The sequence below is a fragment of the Callospermophilus lateralis genome, chromosome 1 (genome assembly GCF_048772815.1).
Source record: "Callospermophilus lateralis isolate mCalLat2 chromosome 1, mCalLat2.hap1, whole genome shotgun sequence".
In the NCBI taxonomy this organism is placed as follows: domain Eukaryota; kingdom Metazoa; phylum Chordata; class Mammalia; order Rodentia; family Sciuridae; genus Callospermophilus; species Callospermophilus lateralis.
The window spans coordinates 206,033,828-206,057,543 of record NC_135305.1 but is presented as its reverse complement, the minus strand read 5'-3'; the positions used below and the strand labels follow the sequence as shown (position 1 = coordinate 206,057,543).

The window sequence follows — 23,716 nt, the reverse complement described above, 5'->3', positions numbered from 1 at the left end:
CATTCCAAGAGTTATGGAAATAGTAACTATTTTAAAAGGGACCTGTGGGTCTGTTTTACTGAGAGGATGGAAACTTATTCTGTTGAGCCCTGAGGTCCCTGGAAGTGACTCTGGAAGTTGAGGCCCAGCTTTGTTCATCTTTGTATGTCAGCCCCTGGCCTAGAAGGCAGGTTGTAGCAAAATTTCTTTGATGTGGCCAGAGTCGACCTTCATCAGGGTCAGGGGGTTTTGTTTTTTGTTTGTTTCACTTTGTTGTGAACCAAGGATTGATTCCAGGTACCCAGCACTTAAATCACTGAGCCACATCCCCAGCCTTTTTAAAAGTTTTTTACTGTTTTATTTTGAGACAGGGTCTTGCTAAGTTGCTTAGGGCCTCGCTAAATTGCTGAAGCTGACTTTGAACTTGTGATCCTCCTGCTTTGGGCTCCCAAGCTGCTGGGATTACAGGCGTGCATCTCTGTGCCCCAATTCATCAATATCTCCTGCGTCCGAGCCCCACGCTGCCCTTGATCACTCCCCAGGTCCTTTGTGTATAATGTTCTATGTCCCATAGTAGCCCAAAGCATTCCCACAGCTTGGCCAGACTGCCACATCTTGCCTCAGCTTCTTCCTGGGGTTTCCTGGTAGGTAGTCATCAGTCCACACAGCTGTACTTCCAAGAAAAAGGAAGAGATTTTCCCTTTTGCTTCCATGGACTGCTTTTCCCCAAGTCAGCCACAGGGGACTGAGGTCGGGGCAGGAGTGACTGACAGGGCTTGTCAGGGCCTGCTTGACCTCCACCCAGTGGACAGAGGCTTCAAGGCTCACAAGGACAGGTTGGGGTGGGGGTGGTCTCTATTCCAGGAAGAAGCATTTCCTGCTAAGTCACACCAGAGGCCTGGATGAACTTCACTCACTCTAGTTAAGGAGGAAGGAGGACGGGTGGGTGGGGATTTGGGGAATTCTCCTAAAGTTCAGTCTGATTTCATCCATGAGTCTCAGCGATAGCAATCTTGAGAAATAAGGCCCCAGGGCAGGGGCTTCTGTGGAATGCTTTTCTGCCAGAGCCCAGCACCCGCCTTTCACAATGCTTTGTTCTAGAATTATTGCTGCCTTTTTCTTGCCGCCAACTCAACCACATTCACCTCCCCTGCCTGCCATCTTCCAGGCAGACAGACCCCCTTGAAGCTGTGCCACACTGAGCAGCTGAACCTGTCGCCTTCCCTCTCCTAGAACCTTACACCAGGTCACTGCCCAAAAAGTATACAGAAACACAACCATGTCCCAAACTTTTCAGATTCTAGGGAACTTCAAATCTTAGCTTTAAATCGGGTGGCACTTTCAAATGATTTTTTAAATTAATTTATTCATGTTAATTAGATATTTCAAATGATTTTGAAGTAAAGGAAAATGTGCAGGAATGCAACGTCCACATTCAACTGTCTTAAACAAGCATCTTGTCCGGGAGGTGCCCTGGAGCACCCACAGCTTAGAGCCATTTTATTCTGTCTTGATTTGCCTTGAGGGTGAGAACAAACCATGCTCATCAAAAAGTTCGAGGTTGTGTGTGAATTGCTGGGGCACGGTTAGGTCTGCTGAATACTTATTTATCATGCCCCAGGCTCCAGCATCAAACTGCTCAGCAGGTATGAAACCCGGTCCCGCCTCTTCTAATTAGTCACAGACGCCTGGGCAAGTCACTTCACCTGCCTGAGCTTTCAGTTTCTTCATCTGCAACTGGAGATACATGCTAGAGCCTCCCCTGCAGGATGGTCGTGGGGACTTGTGACTACTTAACATACTTACCACGTGTTAGTGGTACCACCGGTTACCTGTGACCTTGATGAATCCTGCTTCCCTGAATGTTGAAGTATAACACCAGAGCAGCATGCTGAGGCCAGGGTGGAGTAGAAAGTAAGGAACTCTATTTAAAGGATAGTAGAACAGACTCCCCCTCCCCACCCAGGAAGAAGAGAACCCAAAAGTCGGAATCCATGGGATGACGAAGTCCCATCTCTTTTATTTTTTATTTTTTTTTAAATATTTATTCTTAAGTTTTAGGTGGACACAATATCTTTATTTTACATTTATGTGGTGCTGAGGATTGAACCCAGTGCTTCATGTATGCTAGGCGAGCACTCTACCACTGAGCCACAACCCCAGCCCCCCCATCTCTTTTACACATCTAAAGTTTCCTTTATTCTTTTACATTCTTCCCCCCTTATCTTGTTCATCTATCTTCATCTGGAATATGTGACTGGGAGATGCTGGTGGGAAAACCAAAAGGTGGCAAACAGATGGGTTGAAGGGGCTAGGAGGAATCATGGGGCCCGGATGGGGGCCCTGGGTGGATTAATTAGCAGTTCCCGGTCTGCTCTGGGATTACCTTATTAGCAATTCTTTAGGAAGGGCTGTATTGGCTTTGGGGGACATTAGCATTTCAATCTCCCACCCAGGAGTCTTTTGAACCCAAACCGGTTTGGTCTGTTTTTCTCAATTTGGCCCTATTTATCTATCTAACACACTACCTATTTTTAATTCTGGCTTCTTAAGTGTGGTGCATGACACGTGCTAAGCTCTTGGGAAGTGCTTGGTGTTATTTAGGCAGCCCTGGGGTCTAGATTCCCAAGGCTCCCTGTGCCTGGGAAATGAATCAGTCCCTGAAACAGCAACTGATGTTCTAGTTCTTTCTTATGTGAATGTGGAAATTAACCACTTCGGGGAGGCAGATCTGTGACCTCCACCTCAGTGAGCCAGTCTATAAATGGGCCTGGCCAACTCAATGGCAAATGGACTTGGGGTATCTAAACCAGTTGTCTCTCTGCTGCCTTCTGGCCTCACTGGCTAACAGGCACTGTATTAGAAAGACCCCAGGCTTGGGGTCCGGATGGCTTGGCACCCCCTCCCCACAGCAGACCCCATAGAGATGACTGGTGGTGAACCCAAGTCCCTTGGTATCAGCCAACAGCTACCTTCACTTACTGAGGACTGTAGCAGCCCCTCCACTGCTGGGTGACTTGACCAAGTCACCAAGTCACCAGCAACTTGCAGGAGGCAGTTCAATATGTCCCCTGGAGGGGTGAACCAGAAGGTCCCAGCTGCTTCCTGAGCTCAGCAAACTTGGTTAAGTGAGGCCACATCTCTGAGTCTCTGAGGTGTAGGAGTCACATGAGTCACTAGTTATAGAAGGGCTTGTTGGCCAGAGGGCAGGGCCAGGGCCAGGTGAGGCTGGTAAGGCGTGCAGAAGAGGGCAATCACGTTTGCACAGCTCTGAGAGCGAGTACCTTCCCGTTCAAAGTTTGCCCTCTAGGTCCTGCCTCACCTAGGCCACCCAGCCAATCAGGACTCTGGTTAGACTCAGCCCAGCAGATGCTGGACTTGTCTCTGAATACCCTTCAATGGTGCCCATCACTAGGACTAGCTGTTGAAATATCCCATCATTAACAATATCGAAACAATAACAGCTAATATTGATTAACTACCTGGCACCATTCTGAGCATTTTATAGGTAGTTAACTCATTCAGGGTATCTACCCTTTGCAGATGGGGAAAGTGGGGCTCAGAGAAGCTGAGGAATTTGCCTAAGCAGACACAGCATAAGTGGTAGGACCTAGGCAGCCTGCTTCTAGAATCTTCACTCTTAACCACTCCATGCAGCTACTAAAATGGGCTGGTCCCAATCACTGAAGCCCAAACTCTGGCCTGTGCCCAGCCCTTGCTCCCCTCTCCAACACTTCTATCCCCTACACCAAACTTTGTGAGGTAGCTCCAAAGAAGCATGATCTTCAGAACTTTGCCCCTGTGGCTCCTCCCACCTGTCCTTATGACACCCATCTTACTATTACCAGCTGGAAAATGCCTGTTCCCCTTTCCAGGCCCGAAACCTTCCTTGACTACCACCTCCAGATAGCCAATGCCCCCACGACCCCCCCCCCCCGTGTCTTCAGAACACTTGAACTTCCTTGTTGCCCTCAACTTACTGATTATCTCGTGGAGTCTGGTGGGCAGAGAGATCGACAAATGGACATTCAATTTATGTGAATTCAGCAGTTACTTCTGCCCGGGAATGAAGGTAGAGAGAGGTCCTAAATGGTGTGAGGGGATCTGAGGCAGAGAGTGAATCACTGTCACTCTGCAGGTGTCACTTCCTCGGGCTGTTCCTGGTGTGAGCATCCCACGCTCTGAATGAGCACCCACAATCAATGAACTATATTTTGCAAACCAGCCCCTCAAAGCAAATCGCTGTTAATCTGGTGCACAGCCTGAGAAACTGGGATCTGTCTGCTGTGTGGAAGCAGGAGATGCTCTCTCTGTACATACGCCTGGAGCGTGAGGAGGCTGGTCTACAACATGATATCTTCCTAAGATGCCACAGGGCTGTTTTGGCCATCGGCGGTTTTCTTCTTACGAGCTTGCTTTAGAATCGGACTCCAACGCCAGCTGTGACTGATCAGCCACACTGATTCACACCTAAACTCCTTGGTTTCTGAGTCTGTCTCCCTCAGCCTCCTGGGTACTCCCCCAGAGCACTGTGCCATTAACATGTCTCCCGGGTGCCCGAGCTTAGCCAGTCCCTGGTTAGACTTTTATTATTATTATTTTTCCATATGGACAGCCAACTGTCCCAACTCTAATTATTGAACATATCAGTATCTTTCCTTCATGAATTACTAGCGCTGCCTTAGTTGTTTGTTTCATTTTAGGGTCTACAAAATCCAGATTTCCATGCAAACTCATTTTGCAAACAAGGACAATGAAACCTTTACAGTTCATTGTAAAGGAGCTGCTCAGTTCATGGTCATTGGACAGAGAAAGTGAATGAGAACCAAGCCCCACCAAAAACCACATCCACAATGGAGGCACTAGTTCTGACACATCTAAAACTGTTTCAGTGATATCTGTCAGTCTTTTAAATTGTATTTGACAAATCTGGGAGAGATGACTCCCCTGGTGTTTATCTGGTGGAATCTCCTTTTTTTTTTTTTTTTGCATTTGTTTCCTGTTTCTCTTACTATTGCAAAGATAGAGAGGAGGGAGAAGAAATAGCAAGGAGAGTTTATAGACTGTCTTGTGACAAGGTGAATAATGAATGGTGATTAAAGCCATTGGACATTCCCACCTGAGAAGTCGCTGGTGGGAGAGAACTAGCAGAGATATCCTAATAAGGAGGTGGAGGTGGGGCGCTGAAGAGGGAGCCAGGGAGTCAGAGGCCCAGCCTGGTGCCCCACACTCCTTCCTGAATGCCCCGAGCCTGGGAGTTTAGGAGCAGCCACTGAGAAGGCGACCTTGATTTCTTTCAGTCCGGAGGATCTTGCCATCACACCAGAACCTGGAACACTGTCTGAGTTTCTCTGAACTGGAAGCACAGATCTGAAACATAGGACCAATGAAATACAATGTTCTCAGGGAGGTAAAAGAGAGATACAGAAGAAAACTCTCACCCATTTCCTTTAAACCACAGGCCATTTGTCAAGTGCTCAGATGTGCCAGACCCCATGGGGGAGGGGGGAGGGAGGCTGAGATTTTATTCCAAGTTGCTGGGGTTTGCAGGGTCAAGGTGTAAGAGGGGTGGTGAGTGAGGAACTGGGGGATGAGCAAGCACGGTGTGCTGAAACTCCAAGCATCCGTGATCAAACGAACTTATTTTACCTATGTGGCCGGGTCTCTGTTCCTTTGATTACAGTGAAATAATCAGAGAGGTGGAGTTGATGGGCAGCAGGAGTCCCCATCTCAAGTATGTACAGGGTGGAATCATCTTCTTACTCCCCACCCCACCCCAGCTCACTTCTTCATCATTTGGGATGAGGGGCAGTTACAAATGGCAACCACGTGGGTGATGCATCCTGGACTGTAACCTTACAGCCTGTAATACACAGCACCCCCTCCTGCTGCAGAGGTGCCCAGACTCTGCTATGCAGTCTTTAGCTTAGCGTCCCCTCTGTATGCCAGATGGATCACTCAAGCCCAGGTTCTCTGGTCTGGGTCCCTGGAGGACAGAGTAGAACTTGCTGGGTTGTTCACATCCAGGTCAGCATAGGGAAACATGGTGGACATGCTGCAAGAGCTCCAAGAGTGAGTCCTTGTAAAGGTTTCTATCATCCTTGTTTGCAAAATGAGTTTGCATGGAAATCTGGATTCTTTAGATCCTACAATGAAACATACAAATAACTAAGGCAGCACTAGTAACTCATGAAGGAAAGATACTGATATGTTCAATAATTAGAGTTGGGAAAGTTGTCTCTCCATATGGAAAAAAAATAATAATAAAAGTGAATTCCTACCTCTCATCCTCCACCAAAAGAAGAGTTTTCAATGCAGATTACCAGGTTTCATTCGAGGCCAGCCAGGTCTGAAAATTTTTTCTTTTTTTTTTTTTTTTTGTACCAGGGATTGAACTGAGGGGTCCTCGACCACTGAGCCACATCCCCAGCTCTATTTTGTATTTTACTTAGAGGGTCCCACTGAATTGCTTAGAGCCTCGCTTTTGCGGAGGCTGGGTTTGAACTCACAATCCTCCTGTCTCAGCTTCCTGAGCCACTGGGATTACAGGCATGCGCCACTGTGCCTGGCAGGAACTTTGTCATTTTTAAAATTGATAAATTACACTGTGAACTTTCTGAGAGCAAACTCTGGCTGTTTTTGTCATTAAATCGTTATATACTAAGTATGGTCCCTAGAATACATCATGAACCTAGAAAATGTTGATTGAATAAAAGATGACAAAGATTCTTTTAAAATGAATTTATTGAAGAGATTAGACCTTTTCCTTTGGCCATCATTAATACTACAATGGACTATCACATACCCAGAATTATTTGGGCTACTTACGTAGCTGAAAACAGGAAAGAACTGAGTGGAGATAATTTGGTGAGCTTGGCTTTGGTTTCCTCTGAATCTAATTTTAAAAGATTTGAAAATATTGCATGTACTTTGAGAGCAGCTAGGCCCACCCAAAATATTATTATTTTTGTGTGTGGTACTGGGGTTTGAACTCAGGGCCTTGTGCATGGGAGGCAAGTGCTCTACCCCTGAGCCACATTGCCAGTCCATCACCACCCAAAATATTATTAAACCTTATTTAGGTATATCCATAATTATTCCACTGTTCGTTTACTAAATGCCTTCTTTGTGTAGACAGACACTCTTTTGAACACTTCTCCTCATTTCTATTAAAATAATATATAAAATGAACACCACCACTCTCCATGTGCATTGTGATGGATTTGGGCATTTATATACAGCAGGTAGTGTCCACCATAGTCAAGACCCAGAACAGTCCCCTCATTGTGACCTTGGTCACGATTGTTACAATCAGGGAATCCTTTTAAACATAAGTAAATTATGCCTCAAAAAAGTTGATTTTAAAAGAAACGGGGAAAGCATAGCTGAGAAATGAAAAGCTCTTGGTAGATTGCAGTCTACTCACTGACTTCTTTTTGAGCACCTTATGTGTACAGGCTCCATAACTGGTACCGATTGACCGTGTCTTTATGCCAGAACAGGGTGAGACAGAAGCCCCGTGCTGGTGCTGTGGTTCCATCAGTCTGTGTGGGCCCCGGGTTCCTTCCACAGGACCCACCTACAGCCATCTATCCCACCCCCCTCGGCTCCCAGACCAGCCTGCCTACATCAGAACCCTACAATCAAGACCAGGGCGGGGGCTGCTAAGAAGGGCTCTTCCCCTTTGATCTAGAGCATTTAAACATTAATCAAGCAATCAAATAGGATAGAGACTGGGTTTGTTCATGAGCACGGCCCCATGATGACACGGGCACTCCTCTGCTTAGTAATCAGTCCCCACCTCACTGGCTTAGTATTATTTGCTCAAGTGTTTTTGCTGAATCCCAATCTGATGTAGTAGCCTTTTTTAACTTTCCAAGCTCATTGATACGGTATGTTTACTTCTAATTTCTGCAAACATCTTCCTACCCCCACTCTACTCCTATACATATGTACGTTCTGGACGTGCCAAGTGCTATAGCAGGAGACAGTGGCTCTTTGCAGATAAACGTGCCTCTTCACTGGGGTATTAGTCAGCTTTCTGTCACTGTGACAAAATGCCAGAGAAAATGGACTTGAAGGAGGAAAGATTTACTTTGGCTCAGGGTTTTAGAGGCTTCAGTCAATAATCACTTGGCTTCATATTTTCTGGGCATGCAGAGAAGCCTTACATCCTAACAGAAGCACATGTAGAGAGAAAGGGGTTGGGGACAAATGTAGCCTTCAAGGGCACACCTCCAGTGACCTACTTCCTCCTCCAACTAAGCCCACCTCCCAATAGCCCCTTAAGCTACCAATGAATTAATTTATGCATGAGATCAGAGCACTTTTGAAGGCTCCCCTCTGACCAAGCCTTCCACATGTGAGCTGTTGGGAAGCGTCCCAGATCCAAAACCATGACAGATGGTTTCTTCTACAGTCATATCAAGAAATAAGTGGAGCCGGGCATGGTGGTGAACACCTGTAATCCCAGGAGTTTGGGAGGTTGAGGCAGGAGGATTGCAAGTTCAAAGCCAGCCTCAGCAAAAGTGAGGTGCTAAGCAACTCAGTGAGACCCTGTCTCTAAATAAAATGCAAAATAGGACTGGGGATGTGGCTCAGTGATCGAGTGCCCCTGAGTTCAATCCCCAGTTCCTTCCCCCCCCCCAATAAAAAGGCAAGTGAAAGTGACTGGTCGTTATTTAATACTATAAGTCGGGTGTCTGAAAACAAACTGCTCAAGATATCTGGACGTGGTTTTTAACTTGTAGCAAAATCAATAATCCAAAGAAGAGACAGACAGATGTTCGTGCCCGGCCAGCAGTGCACTGGTTCTTTGGTGCCAGCAATGTCAGCGCTGTCGTTTTGCACCATCAGACCAGGAGGGAAGGCACGAGGTGTGAGAGAGGGCATCCTCCCTGAGCCAGCTGACAGGTGGGCAGGTGTGCAGACCTAAGCATCCGCTCACTGCATCTTTCTTCCTCCCTCCAGAGGCTTCTGAGATTGCTCTGCCCCAAGGAAGCAACATTACCATTCTCATAAAGCGGGGGACATCAGCTCCGCCAGCGAAGCCCTGCTTCATCATCGTTTCTAAAAGGCATATGACTGTGTTGTTCATCAAAGCTGGAGAGAAAACGGTCTTTACCTTTAGCTGCCAGGACCCACAGAACCACTTTGTCATGGAGATCCAGAAGAATATCGGTAAGTTGGCCCTCGGGACCCGTGGGCTGTGGCTCCGCCCCTCCCTGCCTCTCTTTCCCCCACGAAGCTGGACAGGTGGGCTCTGCACTCTCCCTGTCCAGCTCTTGTGTGGCCAGTTCTAAGTGCCTTACACAGGTTAATTTATTTGGTCTCCAGAAGATCTCTAGGAGACGTTCCCAGAGAAGGACTTGTCCAAGATGGCACAGCTAGTAAGTCGCAGGTCAGGGGAGGAGCCCAGAACTCTGGATCCAGAGTCTGTCCTTAACCACTCAGCCACATGGTCTCTTCATGGAGTCCCAGAGAGGCCCACGAGCTGCAGATCTTGAGGTCAGCAAAAGTCAAAGGAGTTCACCTTAGTCCATTTGTGCTACTATAACAGAATCCCTGAGACCAGGTGATTTATAAAGAACAGAGATTCATTTTCTCATGGTTCTGGAATTTGGGAAGCCCGAGGTCAAGGTATAGAAAGTGGCAAGGCAGGAGAGAAAGAGAGCTCTCCCTTCAACCTTAAGCTCTTTAGAGGGGTCCCAAGCCCATCCAAGAGGGCTCCATCAGTCCGCGGGTTTTGGAGGAGACACATTCAACCCATGACAGAGTTGGAAGCAAAAGGAATCAGAAGGTTGAGGAGGTAAGAGGGGCCATGTGTCCACAAGCATCATGGAATTAATCAGCTTTAGAGAGTGGTCGAGCTGGATTTAGCTTCAAGCTCCAGGGCTGAGTCTGTGACCTATCCTGAGGCATCACATGAGTTACTCGACTGTTTTGTGCCTTAGTTTTCTTATCTATGAAATAAGAGAGTCATCATACCAAACCACTAAGGTTGATAGGAGAATGAAATAAAATAATGGATTGAAAATGTATAACACACAAGAATTCAACAAAGCATATGCATTTGATGTTTTTATTATTTATAATTTGAGCTTCAGATAGCAGGTTGATATGGGAAACAGTCGGGGGTGGGGGTGTTTTCATAATTTCTGGCTTTTCCAGTCGGCATGCCAAATAAGAGTGAGTGGATGTTAATGACGGTGAGGGCACTCTTTGTGATCTAATCAATGCCTTGTTTAAGGTGGAAGAAACTCATAAGTCAAAGGAGAAATGAAAGTATTAAAAGAGCTATATTTTAAAAAACTATATTTGCTGGGCGCAGTTGGCGCACGCCATATTCATCAGACATAGAAGTGTTACCAATAAAACAAAGAACAGGGTAGGGATTCCCATCCTGCAAGCTGGTATTCTCCATTATCCAGAATTTCTAATTAAATATTTATGGATAATCTTCATAAGGACACACAATATGTCTGAAGCAAAATGGAAAATTTTGCGGAAAGACAAAAGAAAAGACTTCGATGAAAGAAGAGAGCTATCACATTCCCTGACAAAAAACACTTCGTGTTTTTAAAGCATCAATTCTCCCCCAGATTAATTTATCAGTTTAAATTGATGGCAATTAAAGTCTCATTGAAGCTTTTACAGAGCTGAGTAGAATACCAATATACTTTAAGAATCCAGTGGAATGGTGTGTCTCCATTAAAAGAATGTTAAGTTTGTGTATCCGTCATGGAAAGACGCCAAGGGTAGTTTGGTTCCATTAAGAACAATGCAGGAGGCTGAGGCAGGAGGATCATGAGTTCAGAGCCAGCCTCAGCAATTGAATGAGGCCCTAAGCAACTCAGCAAGACCCTGTCTCTAATTAACATACATTAAAAAATAAAAAAGTCGGGGGGCTGGGCTGAGCATGTGGCTCAGTGGTTGAGCACCCCGGGTTCAATCCCTAGTACCAAAAAAAAAAAAAAGAAGAAGAACAATACAGCCTATAGCAGGAGAACAGTTTGTTGCATTATGTGAATGAGCACACACATAACATGCACACCCACACGCATACGCGTAATCATACAGAGCCCAAAGTCGGGAGAGATAAAGAACAAAATGTTAATCCCATACTATATCTACTGGGGATGGGGGAAAGGAACAGATGATCTTGGCTTTCTTCTTTCTATCCTTCTGTACTGTCCTTTGTTTTCTTTCTTTCTGTTTTAACAAGCATTCATTTCTATTCTATTCCATTCCATTCTATTCTATGTGGCTGGGGATAGAACCCAGGGGCTCACACTTGCCAAGCAAGCCCTCTGCCACCGAGTTTCATCCCCATCCTCTGCTCTACTTTTAGAATCAGTTCAATCAATAAAGTGACTTCCTTTTTGAAAAAGCTAACAAATGACATGTCACAAACAGTTGAATATATTCTGCCTCTCAGCCCCAGGATGCCCACGCTATTTGCTAGGTAGTAAAAATGCATGCTCTTAACTTTTAAAAGTGATAGGGAAAAATCAATTTTTACAAAAACCAATCTAGACACTGGAATCAAATCCAGTGGTCTGCCCGCTCCTCACTTCCTTTTCTGGGTAAGCAACAGAAAGTTTCAAGGGAAATGACATCTCAGTTCTCGTCCCATCTTCAATAGTCCCAAGCAAGTTAATGGATGTAGACATCTACAGGAAAAAAACAAGTTGTCAATCACTTCAGAAATGACACTTCTCCTTCCTCTGGATATTCCTATATTCTTTCAAGTTATTTATTTTTATTATTATTATTATTTAATTTATTTTTTAGTTTTCGGTAGACACAACGTCTTTGTTAGTATGTGGTGCTGAGAATCGAACCCAGGCCGCACGCATGCCAGGCGAGCGCGCTACCGCTTGAGCCACATCCCTAGCCCCTTTTAAGTTATTTAAAATTTTTTTGCAGTGGACAGAAGGTGGGAGCCACACCAGAAGGTGTGGAGCCATGCGGGTCATTTGGACTATTCCAAGGTACCAGGGATTGAACTCAGGGACACTCAACCACTGAGCCACATCCCCAACCTTATTTTATATTTTATTTAGAGACAGGGTCTCACTGAGTTGCTTAGCGCCTCATTTTTGCTGAGGCTGGCTTTGATCTGGCGATCCTCCTATCTCAGCCTCCTGAGCTCCTGGTTTTATAGGCATGCCACATTGTGACCGGCCTGGACTATTCTTATCTCTGGGTCCATCCTTAATAACCCCAAAGTAATGAATGAAAAATTGTGATCATAGCCTAGCTCTTTCAGTACCATGGCAGGTGGCAGAGCTGAGGCTGGGAGGTGGGAGGGCCTTTCAACCCTGGGTCCTTAATATGGAGTTAAGTCAGAATCCCTCGGGTGGTCCAAGCATGCATATTTTTAAAATATTCTCCAGGAGGGTCTGGGGTGGAACCAGGGCTGAGAGCTTTAATAGGAATAAACGATCCCATAAGAGTACAGAACCCAGCAGAGCCCAATTAATGCTACCCTGGGCACAGTGGGCATATGCTTGGAAAGCTAAGAGGTGGCTTAATATAAACAACCAAGTTTCCATGAGCTCCCCAAATAGGTACTATCTTTACCAACACAGAAAGTCTAATTTCAGCCACATTAGTCATCTCTTTATCTAACCCTGTTTTATTGAGATGGCTGCAGAGTGCATTGGCAAACTCGTGGTTGATCATACACAGACTGGGCCTTTGTCCTGGCATTGATGTGTACTGCAAGTGGTTAGAATCAAGACATCTCGACTCCAGGGCTGTTTTGCAAAACTGAGAGGTTTGGCATGGATGACTTCAGAAGTGCTAGACAGCTCCAAATTTCACCCGTCATTCTATTTGAAGTCAACAGTCCTTTCAAACAACCCACAAAAGCAGGAATAGCTGTGCATGGTGGTGCACACCTGTAATCCCAGCAACTGGGGAGGCCGAGTCAGGGGGATTGCAAGTTCAAGACCAGCCTGGACAATTTAGCAAGGCCCTTAGCAATTTAGAGAGACCCTATTTCTAAATAAATAAATAAATAAATAAAAAGGGCTGGGGATGTAGCTCAATGATCAAGCACCCCTTGGGTTCAATCCCCCTACCCCCTGACAAAAAAAAAATAAATAAATATTTAAATATTTGCAGATTATTATTACAAAAGCCATCACACCCTTCAGAACCCCTGTGCACTGAAGTGCCTGCTTTCTATCACCTGTCTCCACTTATTTCTTCCTTGATAGTAATGTGTTTCACTTTGTTTTAAAAGGCTTAGGAAACAAAATACATTAAAGGGTGTCATTAGTTGTGAGCACTTAAGAATTCAGCTACACAAAACACTCCCATAAAGCCACACAACAGGAAGATCACTTTGCTGCAGGCTCCAGACACCCAGGAGTTGTAGACTTGGGGTGCACACCTCAGCATGTGGGTGAGAATATTGATGGGGAACGCAGGTGTAGAAGGTGGATCTTGGCACTGCGCCCTAGAAATTGTGAAACCAGAACTCAGAATAGGGGAAGTTGGACATCCCAAAGCATGGACTTCATTGCACGCAGCCTTCTTCTGGCCTCCAGTAAGGTCTGGTCAGAGGTTCACCAGCCGGGCTCCACTTGGTCAGGAAAACACAGTAGTTAGGAGGCATCTTGGGTCGGATGCCCTGGAAGCAGAGCCTGGGACAAGGGTTTTTGTTTAAGTCATTTATCAAGAGTGTTCCCAGAAGAAACCCAAAGTGAGGGAAGCAGGAAAAGCCAGGGGGAAGTGAGCACAGATGTGGTTTCAGCTAACATCTGGCCTCAGCCTGTTCTCACGGAGAGTGCCGGAGCATGAATGGAACCCTGGGTCATGCCACTCAAAGCAGGAGGTCAGGCTTTTTCGGTCCTGCCTCAAGCAGTTATTGGCTGAGGACTGCAACTCCTGCCTTGGGATGGGAGTGAGGGGGCAGCTAAACCTCTTAGGCTTTTCTGGTCAAAAAAACTGAGGCTTAGACCAGACCCAGCTGAGGCTCTCCCCAGAGGAGGGTGCACCTGTGAGCACTGGTCACCAAGAGCGGCAGCAGCTGGGGAGTGCACCTGCTGGTAAAGGCCACCTGGGCAGAGCCCCAGAGGGTCCGCTCCAGGGGGCTGAGAGGAGCAGCATGTGGCCTTACAACATCCATGATCAAAATTGCTCTTGTGGATTCTTGCAGACTGCATGTCAGGCCCCTGTCCTTTTGGGGAGGTTCAGCTTCAGCCCTCGACATCGACGTTGCCCACCCTCAACAGAACTTTCATCTGGGACGTCAAAGCTCACAAGCGCATCGGCCTGGAGCTGCAGTTCTCTCTCCCACGCCTGAGGCAGATTGGGCCCGGGGAGAGCTGTGCGGATGGGGTCACTCACTCCATCATTGGCCGCATCGATGCCACTGTGGTCAGGATCGGCATCTTCTGCAGCAATGGCACTGTGTCCCGGATCAAGATGCAGGAGGGAGTGAAGATGGCCTTGCACCTGCCGTGGTTCCACCCCCGAAATGTCTCTGGCTTCAGCATTGCCAACCGCTCGTCTATAAAACGTGAGCACACCCCTCCCTCCCTAATGGGTAGATGGAAACACAGGAAGTGGCCGCCATTTTTCTAGGGCAGGGATGGCACATGGTCGGCCATTCTGTAGCAGTCAACTCATGTCCTCAAGGAAGATCCCATGCTCCTATAAGCCACTTGGGCCACTTGTGAGAGCCTCCTTTCTCTCTTAAATAAACAGAACATCTCTTTTCTTTGTCCTGTCTGCATATGATATTTATTTTCACAAACTTGGTTGCCATACCTGTGTCTCCCTCACATTTTCTATACGCTCACAATGGCTCCTGGGGGTTGCTCCTTAAGTGTTCTGGAATTTTGTGAGCTGATGTTAAACAGAGTCGGTCTCAGCAACAACACTGTATAAACTTACAATTCAATAAAGCATTTTAGAAGCAGAGGTAATAAATACACCCAGCTCATCACTTCCTAATTATCTTACTACATTTTACTATGATCTCTGATCTCCAGGTTATTTGTGACTATCCTATCTTTTTGGCAGACATACAAATATAATGGTGTCTGTTGCCCGACTCTGTATCCACTTGTGTTGGAAGCTTGAAGTCAGCCATGGTGGGAGTATTTACACCAAGGAAATGGGCACAGTCCACAAAGTAGGGCTTTTCCCCTGCTGAGTGAAAACATACGTCCAAACTCACTCCTAGGAGTTGGGAACTATGATTGTGTAGTCACCTCCTTTTCTTTCTGGTCGGGTTCCATCCCCAACAGGCCTGTGCATCATCGAGTCTGTGTTTGAAGGGGAAGGCTCGGCCACCCTGATGTCTGCCAACTACCCAGAAGGCTTCCCCGAGGATGAGCTAATGACGTGGCAGTTTGTGGTCCCCGCACACCTGCGGGCCAGCGTCACCTTCCTCACCTTCAACGTCTCCAACTGTGAGAAGAAGGAAGAGCGGGTGGAGTACTACATCCCCGGCTCCACCACCAACCCCGAGGTGTTCAAGTTGGAGGACAAGCAGCCCGGGAACATGGCTGGGAACTTCAACCTCTCCCTGCAGGGCTGTGACCAAGACGCCCAGAATCCAGGGATCCTGCGATTGCAGTTTCAAGTTTTGGTCCAACATCCACAGAATGAAAGCAGTAAGTAAGCCTGGCTTTCCTCGCCCCGTCTCCTGCGCACCCTCTCTGATTCCCCGGGGAGTCGGCTTGGGTGGGGTCCCTTGCCTGTTTTCTCATCTGGGCTCCTGGAGCACTTGGACTCTGGCCCCTAGAAGAGTTTCAGGAAGTGGGTTGCTAGGTAACAAGAGGCTCTCTGGTGAACACCCAGCATGCAGTTTCATTTTAGCTCAATAAGCAAGCAGCAAACGTGATCTTGCATTCAGGGTGCTAAGTTGTTTTTAATGAAACCCAGGGAAGGCCACTTTCTAGACCTCAGGTCTTGACCCTGCAGTGTGAATGTGATGTCACCAGCACCGTCAGTCATGATGATGACAGCTCTCAGTTTTTTAGCTGAGCACCCCCTACCATGGACACCCACTGCAAGCCAAGCCCTGGGCCAAACACTTACACAGCATCCTTATCCTTACTGCGGCCCTGTAGGGGAGATGGGAATGATCTTTTATTAATGAAAATCCAGAAGGTTAAGAAAGGTTATGAAACCAGCCTAATGTCACACAGTTTATCAGGAGCAGAGCAAGCTAAGGACACAGAGCGCGCACTCTGGACCATACTGAGCTCTAGGCAGATGGGACACTATTCCACAGACATTGCTGAGACACCATGAACCTAGAGGCGGAGAGTCAAGCTCAGGATTGGGTTGCGCTCAAGGGACCAGGATGCAAATTTTTAAGGAGGCACCCACTCGGAGGAGCCTCACCCTCGTCCTGGCACTATTGTGACTTTTGAGATCAAAGCGGAGGAGTCAGTGTCTGTACCTGGGCCCATCATGCACTGAAGTCTGGGGAGGAGTGAGTTATGACAGGTGGTCTTCAAGAGGACACTTCTGACACGCACTGAGGGTGGGCTCTGTCCCGAGGGCTGGTTCTCATTCTTGTTTTTTTATCATTCACTCTAGGAAAGGGGCAGAGCCAGGCAGAAACATTAGGTGGGGACATGCAATGGCTTCCTATATCTTTCTGTAGAGCATGTAAACATCCAAAAAGTGATAGCATGGGATCTTCTCAAAAGACTGCCCAATTCGAACTGGGAATGTCTTCTTGCCACTCTTTTGCATGTGTGTATGTGTGTACGTGTGCGTGTACACATGCCATACACACTTACATATATGTACACATGTATGTGTGCAAATATGCATATTCAAGGGTGTCCCCTGAGACATTTGTTTCCACTGCCACCGTCGTGTCATCAGAGTGTTGAACACAGTGCAAAAGGATCTAGAAATGGAGTGGGTCTGGGTTTTAGAAGACAGAAGGGTTTGTTTATCATCTCAGTCGTGGTGAAGTGCTGCTGAGAACCTCTAATGAATTCTGTTTCCTGCAACATCTGCTGGGCTGGTTTCTAAAACTAATCATATTGTTAAACAAGCCATAAACAGCATCCAGGAGGGAGTGGATTCCGCTCTGAGATGAACAGAGACTGATGAACTGCGGGGCCAGGTGGATCACAGTGTCGGCCTGTCCAGTCAAGTTTGGTCCGTACTGTTCTAGAGGAGGAGTGGATCTGGGCAGCAGGAATGTCTCTGGGGAGAGAAGAAGGGTGGGCTGGACCCCTGAAAGCTCTGGTAGCTCCCTCTGATGCTGTGAGCCCCAGTGTGGGCCCTGCATTTCCAGGACTAGTCCAAGGAAGCCAGTCCTGGGCACCCACACACCTGTGTGACCCGTTCCTCGTGCAGGAAATGATTATGGCAGCTCGTTTTGTAGTCAGGGTGCCCAGTGGGCAAGGGCACTGACCTGGAGAGTCAGCCCATGTGGATCTGTCTCCCATCTTCCCTGTTTTCCTGGTGACCAGGTCAAGCCGCTTTGCTTCTGCATGACTCAGCTCCTCACCTGTGCGGTGGAGATGATGGATGCTGCAAGGCCAACCTGAGGCAGCCCAGGGCCCAGCAGGTTGTAAGCCCTCTCTTAATGCTACCTGCAGGGTTCTAGGTCAAGGAGAGGATGCAGGGTTGGAAAAGACGGGAAGATGGTCCCCAGAGATTGGCCTGTGGCCCAGAATAGAAGTGATTTGTAAGTGGTAGCAAGTCACTCCTGGAAGGAGCTCTGAAGACCTCAGGCTGGGAGAATTCCAAGGGAGGACTCATGGCAGAGTCTGCTCCTTCCCAAGCTGCCCCGAGGTCCCATCTGTGTGGCGGTGCATGCCCCCTTATGACCCCAGGAAGGGATGCCAGGTGTAATTTTGGCTTTCTTAGCTTGGAGGTGAGCAAGCAGAAGCTGAGGGGAGAGGGGCTTCAAGGTGACTGAGTCCCTTGGGTCCAAGCCTGTGTCCTCCCTTCTCACACAAGTGCTAGAGGGAACCTCCTGCAGCTGGTGCCCCCCTGAGCCCAGGCCAGGGCCTGCTGCCCTCACTGGACCATCTTTATCCCCAGCAGCAGGGAGCAGCTGCCCAGACCAAAGACTGTACCCCAAGAGCCCATGTGGCTGCTCTGCCTTCCTCATGGGCCACGTTGTATTTATCCATCTGCACAGCTGAGTCCCACTAATCTCCACCCAGTCTTGTTCCTCTTTCTGTAGCCACCAGTTTCTGGCACATTCCAGCCTCTCCATCAATTCATAAACATTGCACCAATCTCATGAGGCAGTATCCTATCCCAAGTGGCACAAGATCCAGATGCATCATCCAAGCACACAGTCCATCTGAAAGGGCAAGACAGACAGGAGAGGGTGGGCCCCCAGAGGGCTGGACACTTAGGGTGTCAGACAAAGGGAAGAGCTTCAGAAACAAGAGTGGACACAGAGCCAGGAGACCTTCTCAAGCCAAAGAGGAGGGTTTATTGGAGCAACCATAGAAAACCAAAGGGCACCACAGGAATGGTTTAAGAATTGAACTCCCTTGCTGATGACTTAGTGGAGAAAATACTTTTAAAAAAGAAAAGAAAACCAGAGGACTGCACTGGAGGCACCCAGCCGGCTGAGACCCTTTGCCATCCCATGGCCAGACCTGACCACAAGTGGGCCCAGGCTGCAAAAATATTTCTGAATGTGAGCAGCCAGGCACATGTTAACCTTGAATCTTATTGTCCCCTCCACATCACCACCACCCAACCTGCTATCATTCCTCTGTCCGCTTGCTGAAAAATATCAGCTGGTTCAAGTGTACCCAGGGGACTCCTGCATTCAGTTTAACGGTAAGTCATGTACAGGCTGCCCAGGACCAAAGGAATAATGGATGTGCCCAGCTGTGACTAATGTGTCCACTGCTGGCTTTGCCTCACAAAATGTGAAGCTCAGAGGCTCAAAAGAGTTCATGTGCATCTTCACCAAAAAAAAAAAAACTGCCTGTTAAGGGCGTCATAATGCACTCTCTTCTTTTCTCTTGATAGTACAGAATTTTCATATCACACCGGGGGTTGCTACCATTTGTACCATGTGGCCTGTCTCCCCTGTTGTGTAATTCCTAGAAGATTGGAGTAGCTCTGCTGATGACGATTACATGAGTCAATAGTGCACCTCCTGTCCTCAGCATCCTCCTTAGGGGGAGCCTGCTAGCCTCTGCGTAATGCATCCTCCTTGAAGATATATTTCTGAAGATATATTCACTTTCTCTGAAAATATCAAGCAAATTGGTATCTTCAAAACCCCTGGGCCAGCTGAGTACAGTGGCACACTCTTGTAATCCCAGAGACTCTCGGGAGCCTGAGGCAGAAAGATCTCAAGTTTGAGGTCAGACTTAGCAACTCAGCAAGACCCTGTCTCAAAATTAAATTTTCAAGAGCTGAAAGCATAGCTCAGTGGTAGAGCACTTGTCTAACATGCTTAAGGACCTGGGGTCAATTCCCAGTTTATATTTATATATATATATCTCCATCCCCCCAAAGGCATAGACAAGTTTAGAGAGCCACTTTTGGGGTAAAGCAAGGAATACATACTCAAGCGAGAATGTGAGCCATCTCTAGAGGAGTATAATGGGTTTTTTAAGAACATTTTTTAAAGAATTTTTCAACATTTTAAAGAATATTTAATATTTATAAAGGCACAGAACAATCCGAAAGAGAAATGGAAAGAAAACTATGTAACTTTTCATGAAATGGAAAGTAAGGTGGTGACTGATCCATCCGATCCAAAAGTGCAGAATCAGAAACAACAATGGGAAAAAAGAAACCCGGTTTGTCCCACAAAGGCGCGAGAAGTAGCAAGTCAGATCCAGACCGGGGGACAAACGGGGGCTAAGAATGGAAGAAGCCACTAGAACACCAGGTCCTTCTTCCCTGACAGCTCCTGTAGCTCTTCCCCAGTCAAGGACAATAATGTTTCTCCTTGAGACAAGACAGTCACTGACCCAAAGGTCCCAGCCTTTGCTTTAGGAACCAAACTGAGCACCTGGGTTGTCCGGAAGTTACCCACCAACTACCGTGCCACCTTCCCCTCACTGAGCCAGGCTCACATTTTCTCCCTTTTTTGGAGTGACGGGCTCTTTTCTGAGGGAATCCCACGAACCCAAGAGACTCTGTCCACAGCATCCTCTTTAGGGGGAGCCTTCTAGCCTCTGTGTAATGCATCCTCCTTGAACTTTCTGAAGATATAATGTTAGTGGTTTGACTGGAAGCAGTCGGGCCATAAAACCCCACAGAGGAGCTCCATCAACAAGCAGAGGTATTCCAAATAGCTTTCAGTGTCCTCTATCAGTAAGAGCAATAGGCAGACCTCCAGGCACCTGGAGAAGGCCAGCCAGAAAGGCCAAGACCAAAACAAATGAACAGAAGAAAAGTAACTTGGAGGAGGCGGAGATATTGGATGGAGAAAAACCATAACAAAGCTATCAGCCGGGCGTGGTTGTGCACACCCATAATACCCACAGCTTGGGAGGTTGAGGCAGGAGGATGGCGAGTTCAAAGTCAGCTTCAGCAGGAGTGAGGTGCTAAGCATCTCAGTGAGACCCTGTCTCTAAATAAAATAGGGCTGGGGATGTGAACTCAGGGCCTTGGGCTAGGCAAGCGGTCTGCCACTGAGCCACAGAACCAGCCTTTTAAAAATTTTGTTTTAAGGCAGGGTCTCACTACATTGCCCAGGCTGGCCTCAAATTTACAATCCTCCCACCTTAGCCTCCCAAGTTGCTGGGATTATAGGTGCAGGCCACTGAGCCTAGTCCAGGTTGTAATGTTTTGAAAAGAGCTTTCAAAAGGATCTCTTAGAGAAAAATCCAAGAAATAAAAAATGGAAGGGGGCTGAAAGATAAAGATGAGGAAATCTCCCAGAAAGTAGAGTTTGATTTGTTTTGTTAAAAAAAAAAAAAAAAAAAAAAGAAGAAGAAGAAGAAGATAAGAAAATTTCCTGGGCAGAAAAGGAAAAATAATTGTAGTATGCAACATGATATGACTCTATGAACACTGTGTTAGTATTGTGTTTACACAGTCATGATAATGCAGACAGAATAATGATTTCACTGTTAAAAATATAACTGTTAGAGAAAATGAAAAGGGAAGTATGTGTATCATACTGTATATATTTGCTACAACATGCCATTTGCTCAGTACTACATCTAGGAGGCTTTTAGATCTCTCTCCGTCTTTTTAACTGCTGTATAATATTCACGAATGTCCCGTAGTTTATTCAACTATCCAGTGTTAGTTGGTTTCTGGTCTGCACAGCCCTGAGATAAAACGTGGGCACACATCATCACATCACATGGCTGACTTCCCAGGGCTGCAAGGTTTTCATTTATATACTGCTTCTCAAGTGACTATGACAGGCTGACCCAGGCTTCTGTCAGTCTTGTGGGTGAAGCACCTGTTTCCCTAACCTCCCTGGCACACGGTATCACCATATGTTTATGTTTTCCCCATCTGAGTCGGGGAAGAGACCCTTGGTTTTAATTTCCTTTCTCTGGTGAAAAGTGACACTAAAAACTTTTCATATTTTGAATATCTGGACACTGATGTCTCCTGTGAACTGCTCAATTGTTGCCTATCAGCAATATGTCCCCCTCCCTCCGTGTGTCCCTTGTCCCTGTTACTTATAGCACCTATTGCTGATGGATATTTTAATCTTTTCATTCATTTATTTGTTTTGCTTTTATACTTTGTGTTGATTTCACATTTCTAATATTTGATTTTATTGGGTGAAGTCCACTGCTTTTTAATTTTCTTCGAAAGTTATTGCAATATTACGCTAATAATAAAAACCCATGCCCTGTGCTGCTTTCCTCCTCGGGAGAGGTTGACTACTGACTCTTACCATCTTAAGTGGCTGCTGCTGGTCCGTGCATCACACCTCGTTTCTATTCGTGTTTTCAGATAAAACCTACATAGTTGACTTGAGTCAGGAGCGGACCATGTCAATCACCATCGAGCCACGCCCCGTCAAACAGAGCCGCAGATTTGTCCCTGGCTGCTTCGTGTGTCTGGAGTCTCGGACCTGCAGTAACAACGTCACCCTGACACCGGGCTCCAAGCACAAGATCTCCTTCCTTTGCGATGACCTGACACGCCTGTGGTTGAACGCAGAGAAAACCATAAGTACGCCCCTCACTGGTACATGGGTCTCTGGCTGCAGGCAGCTCTGCCCCTGCCCGCCCTCCCTTCTTAGGGGGGTTCATTAGGTAGGTTGGGAATTGTCCGATCTGAAATGCCCACCCAAGTGCAGGTGAGCCAGGGCAGCAAGAAGGAAACAGAGCATGTGCAACGCACCGGCTTTAGGACCAGCCTCAGTTGGAACGTGCCTCCCTTGAAATTCCCTACTGTGTCTGCACTATGTCTCTGCTGGCCTGCCAGATCCCCTCTGTTGAAATCTCTCCTCTCTCCAGTCCATCTGGCCCCCACACTCTCACTTCTGTACTCACTGCCCACCTGTCTCCTCTGCAGCAGACTGAGAAGAACTTTGCCTAATTCCATTTTTTTTTAAATCCATTTAATCCCTAGTAGTGCTGAGCATGTGCTGGTGGCTTAAAGAATGCTTGATGAATGAAGGGCAGCAGAGCCTACTGTCACCTCCCTGATGAGCCACTGTGAGCTTTGACATGGGTCTACAATGCAGGAGCTGAACCCACATGTAGACTGCCAAGGTCACTCCATTAGGAGCTGGACAAGGTGGCATACACCTGTTATCTCAGTGACTCCAGAGGCTGAGGCAGAAAGATCCCAAGTTCAAGGCCAGCCTCAGCAACCTAGTGAGACCCTGTCTCAAAAGAAAAATAAAAAAGGCTGGGGATATAGCTCAGTGGTAAAGCACCCCTGGGTTCAATGTCCAGTATGACCAAAAATAAAGAAATAAATAAATCAGCTCACTCCATTAGAAGTAGTACAAATTAACAAATTAGACCTCTAAAAAAAAAAAAGATCTCCCGGTGGCACTCATAGATGTGACTACTACACCAAACAGCCTGCCTGCACGACACTTAGCATCTCAGACACATGCAAACAAGAAGAGAGCACTTATATCCTAAGTCCTGCAGATGCCTGACAGTGGGAATGGGAGAGAGCAGGGGAAATCCAGCAAAGCAGACACGGGGAGCCAGAAAGTGGGGACGGGGGACCACGGGGATGCGACACGGGACAGACCAGAAGGAAAAAGTCTGCAGGGGAAGGCAGGGCGGGCGCGGGGAGCCAGGGAGGGCGACTTCCGATCCCTGCACATAGGTACCACCAGCCTCTCTCCTAGGCTGCACAGACCACCGGTACTGCCACAGGAAGTCCTACCAACTCCAGGTGCCCAGTGACCTCCTCCAGCTGCCCGTGCAGTTGCATGACTTCTCCTGGAAGCTGCTGGTGCCCAAGGACAGGCTCAGTCTGGTGCTGGTGCCCAAACAGAAGCTGCAACAGCACACTCATGAGAAGGTCTGCAATACCAGCTTCAGCTACCTCGTGGCCACACACCTGGCCACACCGGGTCAGGAACTGTACTACGGCTCCTTCTGCCCTGGCCCTGGAGGTTCTATCGAGCAGATCCAGGTGAAGCAGAACAGCTCCGTGACCCTCCGTACCTTTGCTCCTGGCTTCCAACAGGAGTTCTACAAGCAGGGCCTGACCGTGTCCTTCACCCCGCACTTCAAAGGTAAGGAGGACCTTCACTCTCTCTTTCCCATCTTGTTTGGGCAATTTAATTATTTTTTAAATTTATTTACTTTTTTTA

General features: G+C 47.2%; 1 protein-coding gene across 1 annotated transcript in view; it reads left to right on the top strand.

Annotated features, from left to right (window-relative positions):
- Cdcp1 (CUB domain containing protein 1) overlaps window positions 1-23,716 on the top strand; it is a 45,952-nt gene that overhangs the window by 14,731 nt on the left and 7,505 nt on the right. The window contains exons 2-6 of the mRNA XM_076856616.2: window positions 8,950-9,159; window positions 14,150-14,512; window positions 15,246-15,614; window positions 21,883-22,104; window positions 23,246-23,638. Coding sequence (XP_076712731.2) covers window positions 8,950-9,159; window positions 14,150-14,512; window positions 15,246-15,614; window positions 21,883-22,104; window positions 23,246-23,638 — 1,557 coding nt within the window. The remainder of the gene's footprint in view (window positions 1-8,949; window positions 9,160-14,149; window positions 14,513-15,245; window positions 15,615-21,882; window positions 22,105-23,245; window positions 23,639-23,716) is intronic.